The 25327-nt window shown below is 41.7% G+C and overlaps 2 protein-coding genes across 10 annotated transcripts in view; both read right to left on the bottom strand.

Moving 5' to 3' along the window:
- engl (endoglin, like) overlaps window positions 1-11951 on the bottom strand; it is a 17602-nt gene extending 5651 nt beyond the window's left edge. Inside the window, exons 1-10 of one of the 4 annotated variants that reach the window (XR_013291220.1) lie at window positions 11639-11951; window positions 10283-10387; window positions 10027-10196; window positions 8829-8972; window positions 8559-8733; window positions 3701-3872; window positions 3452-3596; window positions 2943-3135; window positions 2472-2641; window positions 1054-1209 (exon numbers count right to left, since the gene is read on the bottom strand). Coding sequence is in view for 3 of the 4 variants with exons in the window: in XM_077558589.1 (XP_077414715.1) it covers window positions 1054-1209; window positions 2472-2641; window positions 2943-3135; window positions 3452-3596; window positions 3701-3872; window positions 8559-8733; window positions 8829-8972; window positions 10027-10196; window positions 10283-10352 (1395 nt within the window). In the remaining variant the exon portion in view is untranslated. The remainder of the gene's footprint in view (window positions 1-1053; window positions 1210-2471; window positions 2642-2942; window positions 3136-3451; window positions 3597-3700; window positions 3873-8558; window positions 8734-8828; window positions 8973-10026; window positions 10197-10282; window positions 10388-11638) is intronic. The other 3 variants (XM_077558589.1, XM_077558588.1, XM_077558590.1) reach the window with 3 other exon arrangements.
- A 1688-nt stretch (window positions 11952-13639) lies between these two features.
- pkn1b (protein kinase N1b) overlaps window positions 13640-25327 on the bottom strand; it is a 47172-nt gene continuing 35484 nt past the window's right edge. For 3 of the 6 annotated variants that reach the window (XM_077556989.1, XM_077556988.1, XM_077556984.1), the window contains exons 8-22: window positions 24846-24955; window positions 24523-24666; window positions 24329-24404; window positions 23235-23376; window positions 23017-23092; window positions 21380-21471; window positions 20484-20556; window positions 20159-20250; window positions 19897-20073; window positions 18082-18144; window positions 17927-18003; window positions 17698-17840; window positions 17104-17211; window positions 14622-14702; window positions 13640-14518 (exon numbers count right to left, since the gene is read on the bottom strand). In XM_077556989.1, coding sequence (XP_077413115.1) covers window positions 14315-14518; window positions 14622-14702; window positions 17104-17211; window positions 17698-17840; window positions 17927-18003; window positions 18082-18144; window positions 19897-20073; window positions 20159-20250; window positions 20484-20556; window positions 21380-21471; window positions 23017-23092; window positions 23235-23376; window positions 24329-24404; window positions 24523-24666; window positions 24846-24955 — 1658 coding nt within the window. In that variant the 3' untranslated portion in view covers window positions 13640-14314. The remainder of the gene's footprint in view (window positions 14519-14621; window positions 14703-17103; window positions 17212-17697; window positions 17841-17926; window positions 18004-18081; window positions 18145-19896; window positions 20074-20158; window positions 20251-20483; window positions 20557-21379; window positions 21472-23016; window positions 23093-23234; window positions 23377-24328; window positions 24405-24522; window positions 24667-24845; window positions 24956-25327) is intronic. The other 3 variants (XM_077556987.1, XM_077556985.1, XM_077556986.1) reach the window with 3 other exon arrangements.

Genomic DNA, 25327 nt, shown 5'->3' on the forward strand with positions numbered 1-25327 from the left:
ACCAAGAGATGAGAGGAGAGAAATAAGCTGCATGGATGCCATCACAACATATTGCTACAAATATGGCAGAAATAAAAAGGCGACACTCCCCTATTCAAATGCCACTTATTTTTTATTTATAAAACAAAACAAGGTAAAACATTTCAAAAAGTTTTCTATCATTAATGCGACATGTACAACTCTAAATAAATAAATACATGTTTAACTCATTCACTGCCATTGACGGCTATAGACGTCCAAAATATATTTAAACTATTTCTAGAAGTTTAATTTTTTTTCCCACTTTTGTTGACAAAAGTATGAAAACCTAGCGAGAAAAAAAATATTGCACATTTTAAACAGATATCAAATTTTTGATTAATCGTATAATAAATATTATTAAAAATTAGGGGCGTCAGGTGATTACAATTTTTAATCATAATTAATTGCATGACTTGACTAGTTAACCCATGATTAATCACAAATGTTATATCTGTTCAAAATGTACAATAAAAAACCTAGGTTTTCATACTCTTGTTAACAAAAGTGGGAAAAAATATTAAACTAATATAAATAGATCAAATGAATTTTTGACGTCTATAGCCGTCAATGGCAGTGAATGAGTTGAAGACTGGTTAGCATGTCCGCCTCCCAGTGCAGAGGACGTGAGTTCGAGTCCGGGCTTTGGCCTTCCTGGGTGGTGTTTGCATGTTCTACCCTTGCTTGTGTGGGCTTTCTGCGGGTGCTCCGGTTTCCTCCCACAGTCTAAAGACATGCATGGCAGTTTAATTGAACACTCCAAATTGTCCATAGGTGTGATTGTGAGTGTGGATGGTTGTTTGTCTCTGTGTGCCCTGTGATTGGCTGGCAACCAGTTCATGGTGTACCCCGCCTACTGCTGGGGCCAGCAACACTGTATTGATGAAATGTATAAAGCAAACTGTATGTGGCCCTGAGGATCATCTAAATTGCCCTTCGTTATTGTACTGTGTATTATGATTGGGTATAATTTATTAGACAACAAACTGCAAGAACTTCATCCATGAGCTAGTCTGGCTGTTTTGGGGCCCTCACCATGTTTTTGTACTGCACCCCTTTAGTATGTCCCAGGAGCTGTCCCTCAGTCCCACAGGAGATGACTGGAAACACCAACAGGAAATGACTCCCATTGGACTGAGCCTGGCATGTTGGGTCCCGCAACGTTACAGCAGAAACAGGCACAGACAGACTCTGAAAGAAATATAGATGTGACATGCTTTGGGATTCTGTACTCAAGAAGCCTGTGAATAAATATGTACAATCCATCTAACAACGTTGCAAACAAATTATTTTACTTATATCAGATGAAGAAAGATGTAGGTTGTAGCGTTGTAGTCAAGACCACACCAACCGAGACAAGACCAAGACTTTATCTTTTAAAGAAAAAACAAAATGGGGCCCAACACAGAGGATTGTGCACCAGACGGACGATTGTGGCCCTCCACGGCTCAGCGGCCTTGTTGAGTAAACACAACTTGTCCTTTTCAAAGATCAACACAGCCTTGATACCATTAAAGGGGAAGTCAACACTAACATGGATTAAAATGAGTGGATTTTGTGTTTTCATTCATTTTCCACTAATGCAATATTAATCTGAGTGCCATGTTTAGACAAGTGGGGCCACATTGAACATATTTATTATAGTAAAAAATAAAAATGGTGTTGGCTTCCTCTTTAAATAAATTGCCTTTTAAAGTATTTTCTCTTCATTTGTGAAATTTTCAAGTACTGTCATTGAACCACGTTTCAGTATTTTAAGGAAAACTTAATAAATAAATAAATACTATACAATAAAGAAATTATGGGTTCTTTTTCTGTATTCAAATAAAAATTAGTTGTTTTGACTGAACTGATGATGTTTTTCTGCACTGTAAAAAAGGAAAAACTTTTCTGATTAATGACAAGTTGTTTTATCATGAAAAATAGAAATGACCTAAAATAAAATGAAAATTTTAAAGGTTGTATATAATTGATATAAGCACTCCTGTTCTCCTTATATTAATTGTTACAGCAGGGGACGCTAGCCATGACAGGAAAAATATGTATCCGGGGACCCCCACTTAATCATAAAACAAATTAAACATACTGTAACCATACTATTACTCCAAATGTCATAGGATTTTTATTTTTTTTACATTTCAACCTAAATATTCATATTCTCACATTTAGTATATTATAATATTTAGTATGTAAAAATTCTGCATGCCAAGTGAATTAGGAAGTGACTAGATTTACGTGATAGATGTTTTCAGAGTTTTTAATTGGCCCAGAGCTAGGGCAAGGTACTGGTAATTGGTTGATCATGTTTGTTTTATTGGCATATACTGTATGTTGGTACGTACTAAAAACAACAACAACAACAAAAAACGTAATTATTTTTTTTACAAATTATTTTGGCAGAGCCCTAAACTACGGTTGACAGCCTCCAGTTTGAGAAGGTTTGGGTTAAAGACCTGCAGGGTGTGTTGGTCCACTGCCACACTGAGGCGTCCATCTTCACACTGCACTGTGAAACTGTCTCCGCCTCCTCCTGCTCTACCTCCACCGTTGAGCCATTCTCTCAGGCGCCGCTCCTTAGCCCACTTAGGCCTCTTGGCAATGGCCCTCATCGCTACAACCACATCTAAAATAGAAATATTTGCAGCTGTTCATTGGATAATTTCAATTTGTCAAACGTATGGGAACATACTATGATTTGGAATTGATTCAACAATTTCTTACAAAAAAAATGTATTTGGACATTTTCAAAGATAATAATGACATGATTTAATTAACTCATATTGTGAAAGAGTGCTTCAAGGTCCATAATTATAATATATTTTTGCACACAGTTTGGCAAAACAAAAACATAAATGGATGATAACGTCAAATAACATACAATAAATGGTAACGGGACACACATTCACACACATATGGGTCCTGACCTGCCTTGGTCCCAGTCAGCTGCATTACAAAGCGATTAGCCTGGTCAGCCTCAGTATAAGAGGTCACATTTTTGTAGCCGTTGTCATTGGCCCACACAAGCAGGTCCGGTATGGTGGACAGGTCGGGGATGAGTGTGGTAGTCAGAATCAATTCAGGCTCGGGAGGGAATGGAGGGGAAACACTGTTTGAGGACTGCACAAAAGACACACATATGAAGAAAAATAGTGATAAGTTACAAAAGCACTAATCGTGACTCATAGGATGTCATCCAAAAGTAGATTCGATTTGATTCGATTCTATGAGCACATGAAAATTTACAATGTATATCGGTAGTACTTTTTAAAAGTTTTACCATGTCAAAATGACTGCTGTGTAAGAGAACAGCACAATAGTCAATTTCACACGTTAGTTAAAAAAAAGAAGCTTATTTGTTTTTGACCAGTATTTTTAAATGACATTCCATAACTTGGAATATAAACATAAAAAAAAAAAACCTGTGGCCCCTTACATGAACAAAGATATGACCCTGGACGTTGTGAGCAACAATGGCCCAGTTGACTGGCACCGAACTGCTAAGAATCAGCACCACATTTTGTCTCGAAGAATTGTCCGACGGTGGCACAAGGGAGACAATTACCTCCACCTGCAGTGAGCTGGAGCAGACATCTTGAAATGTGTTTGGTGCCATCACACTGTACCTCCTCCTGTTTTATGAAATGGAAGAACATGATCGTTGCATTTGATGTGTAAAACCCACCCACAAAGTCCCGAGCCTGCTGAATGGAGTTTGATAACATGAACTTCTGGGTTGTTTACACTTGCTGCTGAATGGCCGCAGCCTTGTACTTCCTGTGGTTGCAGGTCCGAGGTCATGTAGTTGTTGGAGAGGAACATGGATTTCAGATGGCAAACAGGAGGCTGAGTCAGATCTGCAACAGGGAGATAAAACGACAGTTACAAATGTAACTACCGTTCTATGAGTCCCTGCCGACCGCTTGGTGGTGGTGCTGAACATCATGGAAAGCCGAATACCAGCAACGTCACGAGGACCTTGGAAACAAACCTCACAGAGGGGCTTCCGAAGGACAGAGGACCACATCCAGTGTTTGAGGAGAGGTGACATCCAAACTGTAAAATCTGAAGAACGGGCAAGGCAACGACCAGGAAACAGCAGGACAGACGTCCTCCAAAGGCACGCCTGTCAGAACGGCCCAAGTCACAGACACCCCTGGTAGAGTGACTGCGCACAGCAGGATGTTGGGTACGACCAGAGGCAAAAACTAGCGAGATGAATAGGACAGTTGACTTGAGAGCCATATAAAACTTAGGGGACGAAAGCGGCATTCGGCCATAGCGTGACCCCCGCCCTACAGAGCATGGAGATCCACCACCCGCTTAGCGGATGAAACCGCGAGCAGAAACACCGCTTTCCAAGACAACCAACGAAGTTCCACATCGGTCATCGGTTCCTAACAGCGTGTCTATCACCAAGTGAAGGTCCCAAGCGGGGACACGAGGTGGGTCCCGGGAACAAAGGTCCCCTCTGAGGAAGGAGGCCATGAGTTTGTGGTAACACACAGGTTTTCCATCAACAGCAACATGCCGGGCCAAAATGGCTGCCACATAAATCTTGAGCGCAGAAAGGGTACGCCCCTTATCCAAAACAGATTGAAGGAACTTTAAAACAGCAGGAATTGGGCACACTACGGGGTCCACCCCGCAGCCAGCACAACACTCAGAGTGGGAGGGGCTCTGGCATTAAGGATCGTAAGCCTGACGGAGGACGAGCACACTGTCAGTATCGGGTCGTGACCCTCAGCGACCAAACACACAGGCGGAGTCGACAGGTTTCGTGATGCCAAATCTGACCCTGCTGTTGTAACAGCAGATCCAGCAGATCGGGCAGAGGCCACGGGTCGGAGGAGCAGAGACTGCAGAGGAGAGCGAACCCCGTCCGGGCTGGCCAAAAAGGTGCCAACAACAGTATTGTGTGGTTCTCCAGAAGGACTCTCTGAAGGATCAGGTGAATGAACGGGAGAGTTGGAAAGGCATACAGAAGGCACACCAGCCAAGGGTGTGCCAGTGCATCCTGGCCCAGGGGGCTGCTGTGCTCCCTCAGAGAAAACCAGAGGGGACAGTGAGTGGACTCCTCGGCGGCAAAGAGATCGACTGACGCCTTGCCGAAGCGACTTCAAAAGGCGTACGATGATGGGAGAGAGAATCCGCCACCTGGTTGACATCGCCTGAGAGAAACACGGCCGGCCGAACGGGAGCAACTGGAACTGTCAGTGACGGCCCTGTAGGCAAAGCGGAGAAACCGCCTGTGATGAGGAGCAATAAGGACGTGGAAGTAGGCATCCTTCAGATCGATGGGAGTGAACCACTCCCCTCGGCAATCGTCCGCAACACATCGAACGTAGTCAGCATGCGGAAGAGTAACACTCTGATGTACCGGTTGAGGCCTCTCAGATCTAGGATATGGCGGAACCCGCCTGTTTTTATGGGGGATGGGGGCAAGTAAGTAAGGGGAGTAGAATCCTCCTGGATGAGCCAAGGGATCCACTGCTTCAATAGCGGACTTGGCAAGGAGGGTCGCTAGTTGTTGATCAAGAGCCAGTGCCCTCGCCAGGTCGTCGATCACGGTCTCAATGACGGTCTCTCTGATCCGGTTAGAAAGAGAGGGCCAGCGTCGGAACTGAATCCTGCACCCATGGGTCAAGGTCGAGATTACCCACGGGTTCAAAGCAAGAAAAGCAGGCCAGTAGTTGAGCTGCTGACAGGAGAAGTATCCGATGGCCGGCTCCACGGCCTCAATCCCTAGACCTCCAGTATCTAGGGGTCCCGGAGGGACGCGGTGTAGAGTGTGCAGCCTGGCGCTGACTGAGGGGCACGTGGGCAGAGGGGCAGAAGCCCGCAATGGACCTCCGTGAGGGTTGATAAGCACCGGAGCCCCCAGTAGGACGAAAGTGCTGTACAGTTCGCCAATGAGGGGCGGCCGGGAGAGAAGTCCTCGTAGAGTCTGGAGGAGCATAGGGCCTGGCAAGGCTGGGGAACATCCGTTCCAGCACCTCTATTGCAGCCGAACTGAAAAGTTGTCCGGGAACGACAGGGAGGCTACGCAGTAGAAGCATCTACCAAGGGAGACTGAGCCAGCCAGACTTGACGGCGCGCCTGGATTAAAAACGACAAACACCGACCATGCTCCCTAGACAAGAGGGCAAAATTCCTCAAAGCCATTTTACAAAAGGACAAAGCCTCCTCCACATCGTCATCCTGCAAAGCTGCAGAGTGTGCAAGGAAGAGATGAACCAGAGTGTTGCCAAGGCGCGCTGCAACTGCCCCTGCGTTATACGACTTAGTGAGCAGGTCGACAATGAGGGCAAGGGCACCTCACAGACTGTCTAAGGACTTCTTCAAGGGAGACAGTTAGGGACGCCATGGCGACCTCCACATCAGGCATCTGGTCTAAACCGATAGCCACAGCACCCTGCATGGATGCCAGGACACAGACGTCCGCAGGGAGCTGAGAGAGTGCCCTTTTATCAAACCAGCAGTAATGAAGGTCGGTCAGATAGTGTTGAGATTCTGGGACCGTAAAAGGAGATGGGGAATGGTCTAGCGGAGAGAGGCCACACTCAGGGGGAGGTTGATAAAGGTCAGATGGATCCAACCGTAAACGCCGGAAAGCGCTAAGCAGCACAGCATGCACCAAATTCACTCCCGATGAACCAAGTCCAAAGGGAGGAGAAGGCGGGACAGAGACAAGAAATCCTGTTTCCGAAGTCGCAAAAGCGCACGTAGTCCCTGAGTCCTGGAAAAATGATCCAGAGGCCGCAATAGAGACGGCCTCATCATCAGCCTGGATGGGCACCAGCGGCGGTGCGGCGGGCACCAGCGGCGGTGCGGCGGGCACCAGCGGCGGTGCGGCGGGCAATGTCAACTCAGAGGCAGATCGCAGCTGGCCTCCCCACTGAGAAGCCTGCGTTTCTTTCAAGGCGGCCTCTAAACCTTTCACCTTCAAGGTAAGCCGAGGATCAGACCGATATTTTTTTCTCTGCGAGGCAGAGAACAACAGTAGGAGTAGTCCTGCGTTTCAATCGGTCACTGCGAGGGGAGGGCGGAGAGCCCATCGCCCCCACCGACGATGACCACCCCTGGTCAACAGCACCGACAAACTGAGGATCAGACCGATATTTTTTTCTCTGCGAGGCAGAGAACAACAGTAGGAGTAGTCCTGCGTTTCAATCGGTCACTGCGAGGGGAGGGCGGAGAGCCCATCGCCCCCACCGACGATGACCACCCCTGGTCAACAGCACCGACAAACTGAGGCACAACGCTGACAGCAGCAGAGGTGAAAGGTGGACAAGCGTCAGCGCCGGTTACACCGCAACAATTAAGGCAGCGGTCAATGCCTCCCTCCTGCGGTAAGAAGGAGCAGCCACAAACCCTACAGCGAGCGGCATTCTCCATATTAGACAGCCCAAAAGAGTAGAAGTCACAACTCGACGCGCAGCAGAAGTGTGCACGAAGAGGAGGAAGGATAACAGCCGGGAGAGGCGGCGGCAACTGGCCCCTTCACCAGTGAGGCAAAACAAAGCCTATAATGTCATCAAAGGCGTAACGTGTGTCGCCGCAAGCTAGTAGAGGGTAGAGAAAACAATACCATTGCTAGCGAGGGCTCACAAAGCAGCCTTCTGCAAGAGGGCAACGGGAGCGGATGGTGTGTGTCGCTACAAGCCAGGTTAGGAGAGGGTACGAAAAACAGTACCCTTCGCTAGCTAGGTTTCATCAAAGCAGCCTCCGGCAAAAAGGCAGCGGCTGCGTATTGGTGTGTGACACTATACACTAGGAGAGGGTACGAGACACAATACCATCGCTAGCAAAAGTTCAAATCAGCCGCCGGCAAGATGGCAACAGTTGCTGATACAACACAATACGCACCGTCAAACCTGAGAGGCACCTGCGACGAGGCGCCGGCCGTAATCCAGGGGAACGGGAATCCCAGCGACCACAAAATCACAAACAGGAGAGCTGCCAGTGAAAACAGCAGGGACCGCCGGAATTAGTCGGCCGGCAAGATATTCCAAGTTAACAAAACGTGAAGAAAACACACAGCACAATCGCAGCCCTGATTGACACGATCACAATTCACCAGCGACGGACAAGAGGAACAGCGCTATGCAAAGCAAGAGCAAGTCAAACGAGTGAGAAGGTTTGAGAGACTTGTTTTCCGGGTTCTATGCCCTTTTATACACAGGGCATTTGTCGCTCTGAACTTTGGTTACGCATTCTTGTCTGTGCGCGCGCGAAGGCGTTTTCTGTGCTGTTAAGCACCACCACCTGGTAGTTGGGAGGGACGAAATACAAGCACAGGTATTAAAGATAATCATTAGCATGTCAATAGTGTTTTTCATGAATATTAGCACAAGCTAGCAGGACCACTTCATGCAGTTGTTTGGTTGTTCTAAACACAATTATCTTTGTAATGTGCATAGTTTGATAGTGAACTTCAACTGGGAGTAGATTAAAGCCTCTTCCCGTTGAAATGTCTATGTCTCTGTCACCCATATCTCAAGGCGCCATTGTACGGTTTGAAGTCAAAGTCACTGGCTCACCCTCTCCTAGCCGGACATACACTCGGTTTCCATGGGTAACATGTGTCATAGAGGACAGGTTGCCGTGGTTTTTCAGAGCCCAGCGGTAAAGCGCACGCGAGCGGAATGGGAGCCAATGGAGTGGCCGGATGAGCAAACGTAGAGTCTGGGACTGTACACTGGAGTTTGAAGACACCTTAAAGATGAACAAAGTTATGTGAATGTTTCACAAAAAGACCGTATGAAATAAAAACGAACACAAGGTATGTGTATGGAAACAAAACAGCTGACCTTCACTAGCACAGGGAGGTCAGGGGGCAGCCTCTCAGCTTCCAGCCTCCAGCTGATTGGTTGCTCGGAGCTGAGTAGTAAGTGAACTTTTCTCAAAGTTGACTTGTTCAGGCTCAGTGACAAGGGCCTGAGTAGCACTGTGACCTGTGTAAAAATTGGCCATGTTTTTTTGGCAACAAATCTAAAGACAATATACTACAATATCACAAAGGAGAGCACAGACCGGCTTACAGGTTGAATTGAACTTATTCACTCTCGTTTGTGAACTGGAATCCAACCGTTTAGTGCCACCGACAAATATATTTATCAAGTACATTTTTCAACCGGTAGACATGGAAGCTTGTTTGTGATGGCTGTGTTGCATCACTTTGGATTTGAGATCAGCACAACTGTTCAGTTTAAGATAAAGAGTAGCGGATGGATCTTGGCTTGTCATGTTGATTATGAGGGAGAGAAAGTACACGCCTGACAAAACTAAAGTATGTTTATGTATCGTACGAATACGTGTTAAATACTACAAACAAACTTTTTCTGGTGAAAGAAGAGAGTGTAGTCTTTCTTTTAGTTAGTTTTGTGCTTATATTGTCACACAAAACGGGTCTGGAATGTTCGATTCCAAAAGAAAAAAAAGTAGTGCAGTCAAACTTACCCACAATGCACTTGAACATTAATGATCAATAAACTGCTTTTTAGCGCTTAACAAAGCCTCACATTCACCCATTCACACACACGTGGTCGACTGCTGACATGCAGGGCGCTGCCATGTCCACTGGGAGCAAACCTGGGTTCAGTGTCTTGATTGAGGACACTTTGACATGGTCACCACGTGTGAAGATCGAACCTTCAACCTCACGGATGGGAGACGACCACTCTATCACGCCGCCCCAAATTGATAGTGACTCGGGTTAATACAGACCGCAATGCATGTGAGCAGGATAAAAATGGCGGAAGCATCCAAATTATACATTAATTGTATACTATGGAAATAACGAATTTGCTTGAATTTAAAATGTGTACAACAAATGAAATAAAAAACTGTTTTAAAACATTTTTATTCACAATAAATAGTCGGAGATCCTAATGTGCCGGTGTGTCATGACAGGTACTTTCTGGTTTTTATCAGGATTAAAAACACTTGCACTGCATCATCATGCCATAGTGCCCCGGAACCAATGTACTATTGCTACATACTAATTACCGTATTGTCAGGGCCGCTGGTGACTCTCCCCACCGCGATAACATGTGTCTCCTTGTCCCCACTCTCTCTGGCAGCGCAGCCTGGGCCAGCCTCAAACTTCTCCAGCAGAGCCTCAACTGGATGGTGCGCCCCCACTCGAGCCACAGAACATTGCCTTTCGTTACTGGCAGCTGCGGGGTAACCAACCGCTTATCCATTAGAGGAGCTATTTAAATATTACCCGCATTCTATAAAGCAAAAAGTCGAGTCGTCGCACCTGTCTGTCTCCTCCAGAGAAGCAAGACGCAGAAAACAGTCCATCCCATTCCTGACAATGAATGCATCATGGAAGATTCAAAGTCATGGACCTGCCTGCATCATCCTATTGAATAGGAACATGAATGAATACACATAACCCGGCAGACATGCACTTTGTAACATTCTTTTGTATAGATTAATACATTGCACTGCAACTATTTTTAAAATACTAATATATAGATACTTCATGAGATTCAAGCCAATACATGTATCTCAAATAAATATTGCAAAGAAAATATAATTAGCTCTACATATGATGTAAGTGTTTCTCCACTACAGCAAATAAAACAATTTCAAGTTAAATTAGATTAACTCATTCACCGCCATACTGTAAATTAATTTGAACTATTTCTATTAGTTTAACTTTTTTTTTCTACTTTTGTTAACAAGATTAAGAAAATCTAGAATTTTTTATTGTAAATTTAGAATAGATAGAAAATTTTTGATTAATCGTGAGTTAACTAGTGAAGTCATGTGGTTAATTACAATTAAAAATGTTAATCACCTGATGCCCCTAATTTTTAATAATCTTTTATTCTTTAAAAAAAAAAAGATTAAAAAAAGAAAAGATTATTAAAAATTAGGGGCGTCAGGCAATTAATATTAGTAATCGTAATTAATCGCATGACTTCACTAGTTAACTCAACGATTAATCACAAATGTTATATTTGTTCTAAGTGTACAATTTTTCCCTAGGTTTTCATACTGTTGTTAACAAAAGTAAAAAAAAAAAATGTTAAATAGGAATAGTTCAAATGATTTTTTGACGTCTATAGCGGTCAATGGCAGTGAATGAGTTAATGTCTCACAATCACTCCAAATTGAAAAACGTAAGAACCTTCAATAGACTACTCATTATGTTGTGTGGTGAATGCATAGTAGGCTTAATGACAGTTGCCACAAAAATGACTCCTGATTTCATGATTTCAAACGAATGATAGAGGAGATAAGAGGAGACAAGAGGGGATTTTGTTCTCAACGTCAACACTCATCTTTCAAGACCTTGGACGTGATGGTCTTTCAGTTTCTCTCTCAAAATACTGAGATAAATTGGTGTAAAAAAATAAATAAAAATGTTTACAAACTACACTATTATTTCAAAATAAAAACATTCTTTGGGGCACAACTGAAGCTACACGATACAATAAACAAGATACAGCACCTTAGGACAATCCTTAACAAGGATATTCCCATTTAGAACACATTCCCAGAAAAATTCTAAAAGGATATCGCAGTGTGTTTGTTTTGTATCATATGTGAATTTAAACATTCTCGACATCCTCCTTTCTAGTAATGCCCCAAAAGCTGAACTCACCTGAGACGGAGCTTCTCCAGCTGCTGCTTCAATCGTTTTAGCCAAGACTGTGTTCACATCTCGATACATCCCCACCCACCACACTCATTTCCTAAACACACAACCACGCACTCACACACACCCTTCAAATCCTGCACCAGCGAGAACACTCACCAGTGGGACGCTTCAATGCATCTTTGAAGCTGAGGTGCTACTTGTGGGAAATATCTGTGAGGGGACACTGCACAGTCGAGGAAGGGGGCGGGAAATCGCTTCTTGCTCAACTGGCAGCACACACAGGCACTGGCGTGCACAGGTAGACCCCTAGTGGTGCTCACACCCTTGCCCCTCTGCCCTCTATAAAAAAAAAGAAAAGAAAAAAAAGGGCCCTTTGGAAAGTTCGTTAATTTTTTTTCTAAACACTTTACTGAGAACAGGTAAATGTTGACACAATCGTTTAGAAAAGCTGCATGGTTGATCGCGTGTGATTAGCCACCTAGTTTAAAATGCTATATGCTAATTTAATAATAGATAACGTGATAACCACCACATAGTAAGACTAATGGCGGTGAAAGGAAGCATGAAGCTATGATTAGCTAAATTATTAGCTATTACTGTATTTAGTACAAACCATAACTGTAAGTTACTTCTGTTCTACAAGTCTTGCAGTCATGTTGCCCTAATAGGCTGTTATTAAAACTAGCTGTGGGGTATTATTATGTGTGTAATGTTTATTTAAAAACTTCTATTGACATTTCCGAACAACCGGGCATTTCTGATACGTCCCCAATGCAACACAATGCAAATGCATCCTTTATACGGTGAAAACAAACAGCAGATTGTAATGCTTTTTCCTGTGACTTATACAAACGACATCTCATCACATTTTGAAATCAAAATAATCCTCACAAATCAAATTACAACAATCCAAAATCCAACGCTTTTCAATGAGCAGATAGATTTCGTTCACCAAGTTGACGACCATCTTGACTTGTGACGTCATCTCGGAATTGTCAGTAAGGTTATTTTCCTTGTGCACAAAAGTGCCCCCCCCCCCCAAAAAAAAATCTCTACACAGGGCTTAAATGACCTTGAGTAAAGAAATTTTAAAAGTACATACAATTTGCAGCCTTTAAATGAATTATTCCATTTGTTTTCCATTGTTTGATTTACAATGCTGAAACTTCGCATTGAGACGAGCCAGATGAAGTAGCTCGCGCATCTGGTTGGAATGCCTCCTGGACGCCTCCGTAGCTGGTTAAGTGTTCCGGGCATGTCCCACCTGCAAGATGTCCTGGCGATGACCCAGGATGCGCTGGAGAGAGGATTTTTCCCTGCTGGCCAAGGAACGCCTCGGGATCCTGCAGAGGAGCTGGACAAAATCACATCTCACAGTGCAGGTTTTAAGGGTACAGAGAATACACATATAGCCTACACGCATTTTCACATTTCAGAAAAAAATGTGTTTTTGTGTGCTCTGTTCTAACAACAACATGCAACAATTAGTCTTTAAAAGAGCTCCGGAACCCGTGTCATTGTGACCCTTGTTGCAATTACATGAACAGCTGTGCATTCGAATGTTTGTAATGGTAAAGTGAGCGTAGCAATTGCATTTCATTGACATTATTACTTTGAACACTTTTTATGTAAGAGTTAAGTAGGATTAACCAATTCATTTCTTTGTATATAATGCGAAGCATTTAAAAATCTTTACATATACAGTATATTTTCCTAGTGGTGATGCATGGACTTCGGAAGAAGCCAAGATTTTGATTTTGACAAAGGTTGAGAGGAAGAAATTCACTTTCACCTTCTGCTGTTACTCTCCAACTGCATTGGAGTCATGCACGGCATTGATCCAGAAGTTGAAGCCATCCACAGGAATACATTACAAATACATCAAAAGAGCTATCAAACATTTAGGCCAAACACAGAGAGGTTTCTATGTGAAATGTGGATTCAAACAATTAAACTAAAAAATCGAACCTGTTAACACCGTTTTCACCGCAGAATAAAACAGAATTCCACATTACAAATTTGTCATCTTTTATTATTAAAGAGCATCATGTGTTGTATCTGACACAATCAACAGACAGAAACACAATTTTGACTGACAGTAAGCAGATTCTGTTTTGTTTCTTTGGCGCCACCAAGTGTTCGTTTTGAAGTTGCGCATGATTGCTGACACTACATTCATTTATGACTTGAGGATGGGTCAAAGCGACACTAAGCAGCAGCACACAGAAGACAAAAAAACACAAAGACGAAAGATAAAAACCTGCCGAGACAATAATCAGCTTTCAATTGATACTTTTTGGCTCATTTGCCGACAATGATGCCGATTTGATATCGACTCCAGACAGTACACACAGCAGGACCAGTCTACTCAGTTGCTACATAATCTGGATTATCTTCGGTTATCATCTCAACTTCCTCTAAAAGCCCCTCCAGATTGTCTAAAAGGTCAGCAGGTCAGCGACACTGCAGATGTGCGAGACACGCGATCACATAATGGCTGATAACCCTGTTTCACACACGCACGCGCACACACGCACGCACGCACGCACGCACGCACGCACACACACACACACACACTGGTCCAAGCCAGATGTTTATCCCATGAGTTCCTGCAGCCAGCCATCCCATCCTCGTCTCAGAGCGTGAGACTGGCAATGGCAGTCTACTACTCCGTCGACCCTAGCAAAGGTCAGATACATAGTCAAAATCCTTAAAATAGTCCTGTTCCTTGCGGGAGAGGCTGCGTCGCTCACGCGGCGGCGTGAGGGTCGGAGCCTCGGCTGTAAACTCCACGTCAAAGTTACTGACATCTTCTTTTCCTGTGATGGATGGGACGAAAGGGGGCGAGACTTTCCGAAGAAGGAGCGCTTCCCAATCCATATCCTAAACCACAAATTCATTTTGGTTTGGTCATTGTAAAGTAACATTCACAAAGCATTTATTAGATTTGCTTGAGAAAAGAGTGACAGTTTGAGTTCTAACTCACTCTGAAGAAAGGTTGTTTTTTGACGTCCTCAGCATCTTTTTCTCCAGAGCCCAGCCGCCTCTCAGGATTCCTTCTCAGTAGCTTACAACAGAGCATACAACATAGAAAAGTTCACTCAACTGCATCATACAAAGATATAAATAGTATAGCACTGCGGGTTGCGGTCCCCTCATGTGCTGCAGCTATTGAATATTTTGTTATTCAAATATCCTGCGGAAAATTCTATTGAAAAATCAGGTATTTGGATGAAAATAATATTTTTGCATGGTGAAAGAACAATTAGGAATACAGAAGACATTAAAAAATATTTACACTCACTAATGATCGACAAACGCTCATTTCTAGATAATCAACTTTTTGGTTTTACTTCAATTTAAATTGTGCTTAACAGCACATTATTTTCCTCTCTAAAAAGTTAGGGAGATTTTAGAGAAATCTCTCCCCATGGATTTCGGAATGACTTTCCGTTAAATATTAGGCAACCTCCCTCTCTAACCACTCTTAAAACACATCTTTGTTCTTTGGCGTTTGACTTGGCATGAGACTCATCTTTGTTTCAATGTTTTATGGTGCCTGCTGTATTTTCTCATTAATTTATTTATTTACTTACTTGTGTTATTGTATTGACTTATTCCTTTACCCACTTAAGATAATTATTAATTTATTTGGTGTTATTTTTGTTTTACCTCTCTTTATTCCATAATTGATTTTTACTCCATGTACAGCACTTAGTATGAAATGAAATTCCGAGTTGAGTATTTTTGGGTCTGCGAGACAAAGTGACGTCAGAGCCACAGTTGAGATTTTGCCGACCGTCAAGTGCACAATTGAGTGAGCTCGGTTTATTAAACTGTTCTCTAGGAACGGCAACTGTGTCCGGCTGTCAGCATCAAAGTGTGCAAATCATCGAGTCGGTTAGACTGCCTTTGAAAAGTAGTCCGATGACTCTAGCTGCAGCCGCTAGCACCGTTAGCACGCTAACACTGTAGACGCCCTAAACACTGACAACAGGCACCTAGTAATGCAAAGACAGTGTAATTAAGTCTTCGTTTAGTGCCCTTAATTAGCGATCGTACGTGATTTCTGTACGAAGTTGTTTTGTTGACTTTGGTTGCAATAGTTTATGCCGTCAATAAGAACGACAGACACGTTCCGCAGAACGAATCAAGTCATCCGTTGCGACGCGACTGGCAAAACCCTTTCTAGAAAAACTTCAAAATAAAAGCAATTCTTGGCATTGCGCTCCACATATTTACTTGGCATGGGAAGGTTATTTTGAAGTTGGCCTTCTCTCCGCATTGGCGGTGTCTTGCCAGAAGTGTCAAATATTCCCCACATGTAAACTGTTTACTTCGCAGGATTTGTCATTGCGATAGTAGCTCTTACGCCGGAAATCCGGCACCGTGCCCGAGTACTTTAAACCCTGTAAATATGACGGTAGCCTTGCGTTTGAATTTTGTGGATAATACAGTTCAACTACATTGCTTTGCACTTCCGTTTATTCCAAACACGTTTATATTGGTACTTTCTGGTTAATTTATTACAAACGAAGCCTAAACTCACAATTAGTTGTTTGTGGTCTATTTTGGATTTAGATTCTTTATTGCAGAGTGACTTTGGTCTTTTGCATAAATAAACAAAATATTTTTATCTAAAGTAGCACTAAGGAACTTTCTAACCTTAATAAAATATTTTCATAACTCTTCTGATGAAACATTGATTTAAAACTAGTTGAATGGTACCTTTGCCATGACCTGAGGGGGTCTGTATCATTTTTACTGGGACTAAGCAGCTTTGAGGAGGAGGATGGTAGGAACACTGAAACACAAAAACTACAAATGTGCTGACTGCTTTATGGCATACGTCAAAAGCTAGCCTGGATGAAAGCACAGTCAAGGATCAACATTGGCCCAGATTTCACTCGCTGGAGTGAGCTAAATAACAACAACAACGCAATGCGCTTTTCCTCATAGGAAATGTGGTCTTCCTTTAGACATAACAATACCACTTTTGTCCATATGGTGTCGCCATAATCAACGTAAACTGAAAGTTCCTTAGTGTTGCTTTAAGCCTCAAAAAATATTAGTGATATCGGTGAGCTGTGGATTCATACTGATATCTGTCTGAAATAAAGCGGTATCGAACACCACTTAATAATAATAACTACAATAGCAACAATATTAATAATGGCACTTATTGCGCCAATAATTCTAATTGGATCATTACAATAACTTCTCAAACAATTCTGCACTCTCTCTGGAACCCCATTTTAGGAAAAACTTCTCAGGGACTACAATATTATATTGTTAAAAGAATACTCCATAGAATGCCAATCAAAACTATTATCATCTTTGCAATGGCAGAATTTGTGATACATCTGTATAGGATGCTATTACGACCATGTGGCCTATCTGATTTAGCTGAAAATAATGTTGCAATATGAATTCTTCCTTAGTGAGAAGCTGGGAAGTTCAAATCTCACCCGTCTCATAATGCCAATGGCCTCGGTGGAGAGGAAGCGCGGGTAGCGTACTTCGTCATTCACGATGCTGTCAAAAACCTCCTCTTCATCGTCACCCGGGAACGGAGACTGAAAGAGAATGGATGCGCATTACTGGCTCATTTTCATCTCACTGACATCTCCTTGGAAATTGAGGGCAGTGCAACCTCCGCAATTCAAACAATTCTCGGCTATGCGAGACCTCGGTGTACCTCAGTTTACAATTAACTGTCAGCGTGTTTTTCACTTTTTATTTGGCGCAGTCAAAAAGATAGATGGTGGGTGGATTCGTGGAGTCTGGATGCGAAAGGGTTATATAGCATCTTATGTTGTGGAGAGTATCTTCAGAATTTAGAAGAGCTGACCTCAATTTACATTTTTTTTTTATTTTTTATGAATTTGTATTAAAATGTGAACCAATTTGAAGCAAACCAGTATCCTGAAAAAGATGGCGTTAACCACCTTGGAGCAATGAAAAGTGAACAATGAGCTCAAACATTCTTACAAGTCTGCTATTGGCAGACATAATGAGAGCGTGATTTGAAAAGGTGTCGAGTGTTTTTAGCTGCCTCTCACCTCTCCGACCAACATCTCATAGACGAGCACGCCGAGGCCCCACCAGTCGACTGCTCGTGTGTATGAGGTGTCCGTCAGGACTTCTGGGGCCAAAAACTCCGGGGTCCCACAAAATGTGCTGGTCCTGTCCCCATAACCCATGCCTTAGTATGGGCAAGGAACAATTGGTCAGGGTTAAAAAAAAAAAAAAAAAAACAGTATTGTAAGCGATGGATGCTAAAAGACTCACCTTCTTTACACAGACCAAAGTCTGCTATTTTTGCATAACCATCTACATCAAGCAGCAGGTTGTCCAACTTCAGATCTCTGAGAGAAAAAAAAAGAAGCTAATTCATATCAAACAAATACAAGTGTCGCCGTCTTTTTTGAAGATCCAAGACTCACCGATAAACAATCTTATGGTCATGAAGAAACTGCAGACCCAAGACCACACAAGCCGAGTAGAACCTGTCGGACATGATGGACAAAGACAGACCTCAACCAACACATATCTGACATTATCTCAAGAAACAAAAAAAATGTTTCTTGATCATTAAGTAAAATCCATATGAACTCTTGTGTGGATGAATAAATGTCTTTCAAGAGGGGAAGCGGCATATTTACAATATTTATTAGTAATTATTTACAATAACTTGAAAACTAAGCCTGAACATGGAACAACTAACACATAGTAGAATGAAATTCAAAACAATGCCTAATTAATATTACTACAAATGATACTGTACTGAAATGAAAAAAAAGTCTGTTGGATTTATATATATATATATATATAGATATATATATATATATATAATTATTTTTTTAAAGAGACGTATGGAAATTGGTTAGCTTGGTTTGTCCAATAAAATTAGATTATGTGTGACATCAAGTCACTCACATTGTTTGTTTGAGAGTAACCAAACACTGATGGAATTAAGAAAGGTTGCATTTTATATTTTAAATTGTGCGATGTAGTGTTAATTTTATACGCCATTTTTAAATTCATTCTCAGTTTTAGTCCAGTTTCAATCACGCTTGTTAGTTTTTGTCTTGTTGAACATTTGGGATCTAAAACTATTTCACATAAAATTTTCATTTCATCATTTTGATGAAAAACAATTTGAAACACAATTACAGTATATCAACAAGTGGCTAATATGTCTCCATGCTATGAGCTAGTAAGTTAGCTAACATTAGTTATAGGTCGGATTTGCATTATTGTTGGCATGTTATAGCCGTTGGATTAATGTTACAATTAACTATAATTTACTTTTTTTATTTTTATTTTTACTTTTCACCGTGAATTCACCTCTTGTCTGTCCCATGTGTACAAATTGTGCATGTTGCACTCGGTAGTTGCAGATTTGAAAGGGTGTGTGTCACTGTGCGTCACATGACAGTGTCACGGCGACAGGTTAGTAGAGGCAAGATTTGACAAAATCATATCATTTTCGTCTTGTTTTTTTTCATGAACTAAAATGTCTACAGATTTTAATCCAGTTTTTATTAAGTGAGGTACATTTTTATCACGTCTTCATTAGTCAACGAAAATGCGTACTGATTTAGTCACAGTTATTGTTTATTAATGAGGGTTTTAGTCTAGTCTAGTTTTAGTCCGGTGAAAAATGTGTGTTGGTGAAATATTTTTTTAGGTTTCGTTGACAAAATTAACACTAGTGCAATGTTATCTTATAAATTAAGTCAATGTTAAAAATTTAACTTAAGTGCATGTAAATAGTCAATGAAGGGGTGCGCATTTAAAGTCTTGGCCCTGTGAAAACAACATAACAGTGTCAAATCCAACTCCGATGTTATGCTATTGTCTCTTGACTATTGTTACTCTGTTACTATTCTCTGTTGACTTTCTCTTTGCTCCTTCTGCCTGGTCTCCCTTCAAACTTTCTTTCATTTGACTGTATTTCCTATATAACAACAGAATGACGGTATTTACTAGGGGTGTGCCCCCCCCCAAAAATGTATTCTGACATGAATCGTGATTCTCATTTAGTACAATTCAGAATCGACTTTAAATGCCCCAAAATCGGTTTTATTTAAATTATTTTATACTGTCTTGCCCTGGTTTGTGTGTGCCTTTATTGGGAGCGCTGTTCATGTTGTACACGATTTGGCCACTGAGAGGCAGTGTGGTTCCGCATCGAATCGTGAGACAGTCAAAGATTCCCACCCCTAGTATTTACTGCCCTACAGAGTGTAACTCACACAGCACGCGGCTCTGAAAAGACGTCTGCATGTATGTGCATCATGAGGTCCCCTCCCGCAGTGTACTCCATGACGAAGCATACGTGTTCCGGCGTCTGGAAACACGCAAACAGGTTGACCAGGAACGGGTGGTGTGAGCTGTTGACCGTTTCAAAGATGCGCTTCTCGCACATCAGACTGAAGACAGACGAGAGGCAGGAAGATGAGAGTCAACATGTGACGGTAATTACATTATAGTTCAGGGGTCATTATTTGTCGTTACCTTTCCACTTCATCCCGCGTGACGATGTCTCCTTTCTTCAGGGCTTTGATGGCGTACAGGCCGCCTGTCCGCTTGTATTCCGATAACAACACCTGGAGAGACCACAATAGCTTTCAATTAAGAAAAAAAAGAAAAGAATACTATCACAATCTTTTGGAGGTAAAATGGTCACTCAACATTTAGTTACATGATTTTATATATTTCACCACAAAGGGTCAGCCAGCACTGTTTAAATCCAATATTTCATTTTTCAAAAAATGAGACTGAATGTTTTGCAAAGAGCTTACGGGTGTCAATCAGCACATGAATAATGGCACAGTAATACCTTGCCAAAGTGCCCCCTGCCGAGCACTGCTATCAGTTTGAAATCCTGCAAGCAAACAGGCCCTTTGCTTGGTCTGAGAGAGAGATTACACACAGATTATATGCAGTGCATGCAACATTATAAGTACTATACATTTTCTGTCATTCTGACTTCATAAACATTGTGATTGTTTCCTCATTCATCTAGTGAGTTCAGAAAATGTAAGTACTCATGGATGGGTGTTGAGCAGTCTGCAATATCCACAATTTCTCCAGTGTAAAAAAGAATATCATTTTCACATTTTAACTAGTAAGTTATTTCTTAAGCATGATTAATTAACTGATGTATTGCTTCATCTCCACCTTATAGTGGAAATCAAGACAAAAATGTTCTTTATAATAATAATAATAATATGTTGTATGTGCCCGCACTAGTCCACCCATTTTTATCCATCTCAGGCGGGCATTTTGCTCCTTGCTGTGAACTGAAAATGACATCACATTTGCTTAACGGCCAATCACGGCTCATCTTGTGAACATCACATGAGCAAATGCAGAAAACAGGTTAGCCATGATTGGTCGCTACCTGAGCACTGAGCAAATCTTCAGTCGACAACAAGGCTGCCCCCCTGAGACTGGATTAAAATGGGTGCACAATATTAATTGCAATACCGTGTTTAGACTAGTGGAGGCACATACATCGTTTTATTTTAAAGAAATATACAATAGAAGTGTTTCTCATTTGTGGGCAACGTACGCTGTAATTCATACTATGACCAGCTAAATTAAAAAAAAGAGAGAGAAAAAATATATTGTGCGCAGGGATGAGTTTCTGGTGTCACGCTGTGTCAGCCATATTGCAACAGGATGCACACATGGTTTATGTGTAGACATAGAGAATGTGTGCTTTTTTGGCACCTGCACAAGGAGTCCCGGCACTGTGATCTGGTCGGGGGGTCAGGAACAGGAACATCCGGCATGGAAGGGGGCTCGATGAGTGCCGTCTGCTGCTATGGAGTGCCACAGAGTGAAGCAGGGGAAGAAAAGAGAAAAAACACATGAGTAGAAAGACAGACATGGGATATGAGGATTCTTCAACAAGGGTGTCCAAATGAATGCGGGGGGCCTTTTTTTTAAAAAAAATTTTTATAACCACTCGGCTATGACGACCTGAAGATCGATTTTCTTTAGTACAGATTGCTTTTATTTTGGTTCTGAATGTGGAGAAATGATTCTTCAGGCTTCACATTACAGGGGCGGATCTAATCTAGTGGAATAGAGGGGCAAGCATACCCACAACATTTTGAGTTTTTGCTTTGTTAACATGCTATTTTTTTTTTATAGATAAATATCTACATATAAAAACAAAGTATGATTTCAAACTATTTAGACATCGCTGACAACATCTGTACCAAGCAGAAGTCAAGGCTGATAAACATGCTAATGCTCATCATGCTCTTAATGCTATTCCGATCCACTTGCAGACAAACATGCTGGCTCCTCCCCTCACCCAATCTCCTCCCATCCTTCCTCAACATTAACTCATTCACTGCCATAAATTCATTTGAATTATTTTTATTAGTTTAACATTTTTTTTTCCCACTTTTGTTAACAAGAGTATGAAAACTTGGGAAAAAATTATTGTACATTTAGAACAGATATAAAATTTGTGATTTGAAGTCACGCAATTAATTACAATTAAAAAAAATAATCGCCTGACACGATTTAAAAAAGAAAAGATTATTAAAATTTAGGGGCATCAGGCGATTACATTTTTTAATTGTAATTAATCGCATGACTTCACTCGTTAACGCACGGTTAATCACAAATTTTATATCTTTTCTAAATATACAATTTAAAAAAATCTAGGTTTTCATACGCTTGTTAACAAAAGTGGAAAAAAAATGTTAAAGTAATAGAAATAGTTCAAATGAATTTTTGACGTCTATAGCCGACAATGGCAGTGAATGAGTCAATTAGTTATCTCAAAAACACTGGAATTAATCCCTTAATACTGCAACCTCTGATGAAAATGCCATCTGCCACAAAGCCTTTTCCCGCTCAAACTCTCTTTGTGCTCATCTAAATCTGTGACCCGTTTTCTGTTAAATTACTGTTTGTGGTTGGAAATTTTCAAATAAATTTCCGGAAACATTTTGGAACTATCGAGTTGGATATGTGTGATGGAGAAATGAAGCGTTGAAGCAGAGCTGAGCGGGTGTGGCCTCTGTTTCAAAGGAATTGATGGATTTCCATTCCCAAAAGCACTTCCCATGTTTTCTCTTCTACATGGCCACTCTCTAATTGATCGTATTTATCCTCACCAGGAAACTGTCAGGGATTTGACCTGACTCCAATTAAACATCCCCTCTATCCAATTTAGACCTATTAGAAGTGCCCAGGTTTGGGGCTTTGTTCTTCCTCTAATTCTTCCCAACTTTGTAAGACCGATTGCTGCTCAGCTTCCGAGCCAAACGTTTCAGATCCGGGAGCGGAGATCTGCGACATGATAGTTCTAAGACAGGTGGCTTTCTCTTAGACCTCTACTCACTCACCACAGTGTTAAAGTCTCTGACCTCAGTTTTGAGCGGAGATTCTGTGTCCAGAGTTAGTTTTTCTACAGAGATTTCTCTGCAAACACAACAACAACAAATGACAAACTTTAAGGTTTCCATTCCATTCAAATCGACCTGGTAATGGTTCAGTACTCAAATCCTGAATTACAAAGATTGCAAGATATTTCATATGACGGCATTTTACTCTTCTGACTTACCCAGCGCTGTGTGAGTGTGTGTTGCTTGAGAAACCAGGTGTGTATGCAGGTGCATTGCTTCCACTTGGGATGGCATTCCGCAGCAGGCGAACCCATGTGCTGATGTCCACGTTCATCTGGCGGGCACGCAGGAATGCTTTGCCTGACACAAACAATAGCAATTATGAAAGTATGAGTACTTTTTAACAGCTATACATAATTGTGAAATGAAACCAAGTTTATACAATATTTTAAACTTTTTTGTTTTTTTTAAAGAACTGAAAAGTCGGGCATGTGATATTATTCCACCCCTTTTTCTCTCAGTGCAACCAACTGATGATTTCTAAATGGGGACGCAAATGTTGACCTAAATGACTGACGATGAAAAAAGAGTTCACCTGTGTGTAATCTAGTCTCTTTATAATGTCCCTTTCTCCCCAAATCAGGGCTACAGCTTTTGTATTTCATCATATCAAATTGTACGTTATAAACTAGTTCAATGTTGTGATCAATGAGTGCGCATAACATGCACTGACAATATAGTTTATTTAAGAAGGTTCGATTCTATAACTGATTTACATATGTCAAGAAAATCGTTGCCACAGTAGCCTGTGATTGGTTGGCATCCACTCCAGGGTACTCCACTTCTCATTTAAAGTCAGCTGGGTTAAGTTCACCTGCGCACTATTGAGTTTATAGCTTGGACATGAGACAAGAGTCTCAGAATATGTGAGCAGGAAAGCACTCGAGCACTGCATGTCCACTATTAGACCTTATCCGATTATGCTGATGTATCAAATGCGACTGTAGTATATGCGGTTCCATACTAAGCAACCAATGTAATAAAAGTCATGATTAGGCAAAAACATTTCCAACCATTTAATGTGTGCTTGCTTACTTTGCTGAGGTACGGTTATGCATTGCATCATGGACAACAAGTTCTATTGGCAGAGCTCCCAAGGACCTAAAGCTGCAATCATTGTCTCTATGTTGCGTGGAAATGCATCAATGCCATCTGCCACACCCTATGTGGCCCCCACCTGACAGCCCACTTCCCATTTGGAAACAAATACACAGTGCATCGTGGCACACAAGCCTCGAGTTCTGAAGCGTACCGTGCTGTTTTGAAAAAACATTCTTTTGTCTCTGGAGTCTTCGTCCTCTTTCTATTACTGGGTTGAAAAAGGTGACCTGAAAGTAAAAAGTGAAGCATTTCCAATAAAATCATTAATTCTGGAGTCAATATGATTTCATTTATCCCTTTCACAAAATGGCTCATTTTGGACATATGGCTGTGATGTGTTCCTACCTCTGCCAGCAGCAGCCCCTGCGGTTCCAGATCTAGCTTGACTCTGTGTCTTTGGTTATCCAAAAACTCCTCCAGCTTCAGGTACTTCAGAGCACACAGAGAACGGTAATCTCTCCAGTACACAGCTATCTCCAACTCCCTGGACTAATCCAAAAGAAAACAACAGGATGTTAATACAAGTTCCCGCATCAATAGAATGCAGGCAGAAATGTACTGTGCATAATGCTTAATGCAAACAAAGCAATCTTGCAGGCTGGCAATCAAAAGAAGCAACATGATGCCAGCTATGAGAAGTTGCGATTTATTCAAGTGACCATCCTCACCCGCTCCAGCTCCACAGTGAAGCTTTGGTCCCACGTCTGATCTCCAAATGTTCTCCAAGCGGTCTGACCCACAACCGTGTTCTCTAGCTTCAGCACTGCACTCACTTCCACTTTAATAACCACACAGACAGAGGTATTGTTTTATTCATCTTAACCACAGGCTTTATGAAAGTTATAAATAATCTTGCTTTTTCTGCCATCTACTTCACTCATTCACTGCCATAAATTCTTCTTCTTTTTTTTTTTAAGAATAAAAATTTGGGGCAAGAGGCGATTATTATTTTTTAATTGTAATTAATCGCATAACATCACTAGTTAACTTACGATTTATCACACATTTTATATCAGTTCTAAATGAACAATAAAAAAATGATAGGTTTTCATACATTTGTTAACAATAGTGGGGGGGGGGGAATGGTAAACTAAGAGAAATAGTTAAAATTCATTTTTGACGTTTATAGCCATCAATGGCTGTGAATGAA

The sequence above is a fragment of the Vanacampus margaritifer genome, chromosome 2, assembly GCF_051991255.1.
Source record: "Vanacampus margaritifer isolate UIUO_Vmar chromosome 2, RoL_Vmar_1.0, whole genome shotgun sequence".
Taxonomy (NCBI): Eukaryota; Metazoa; Chordata; class Actinopteri; order Syngnathiformes; family Syngnathidae; genus Vanacampus; species Vanacampus margaritifer.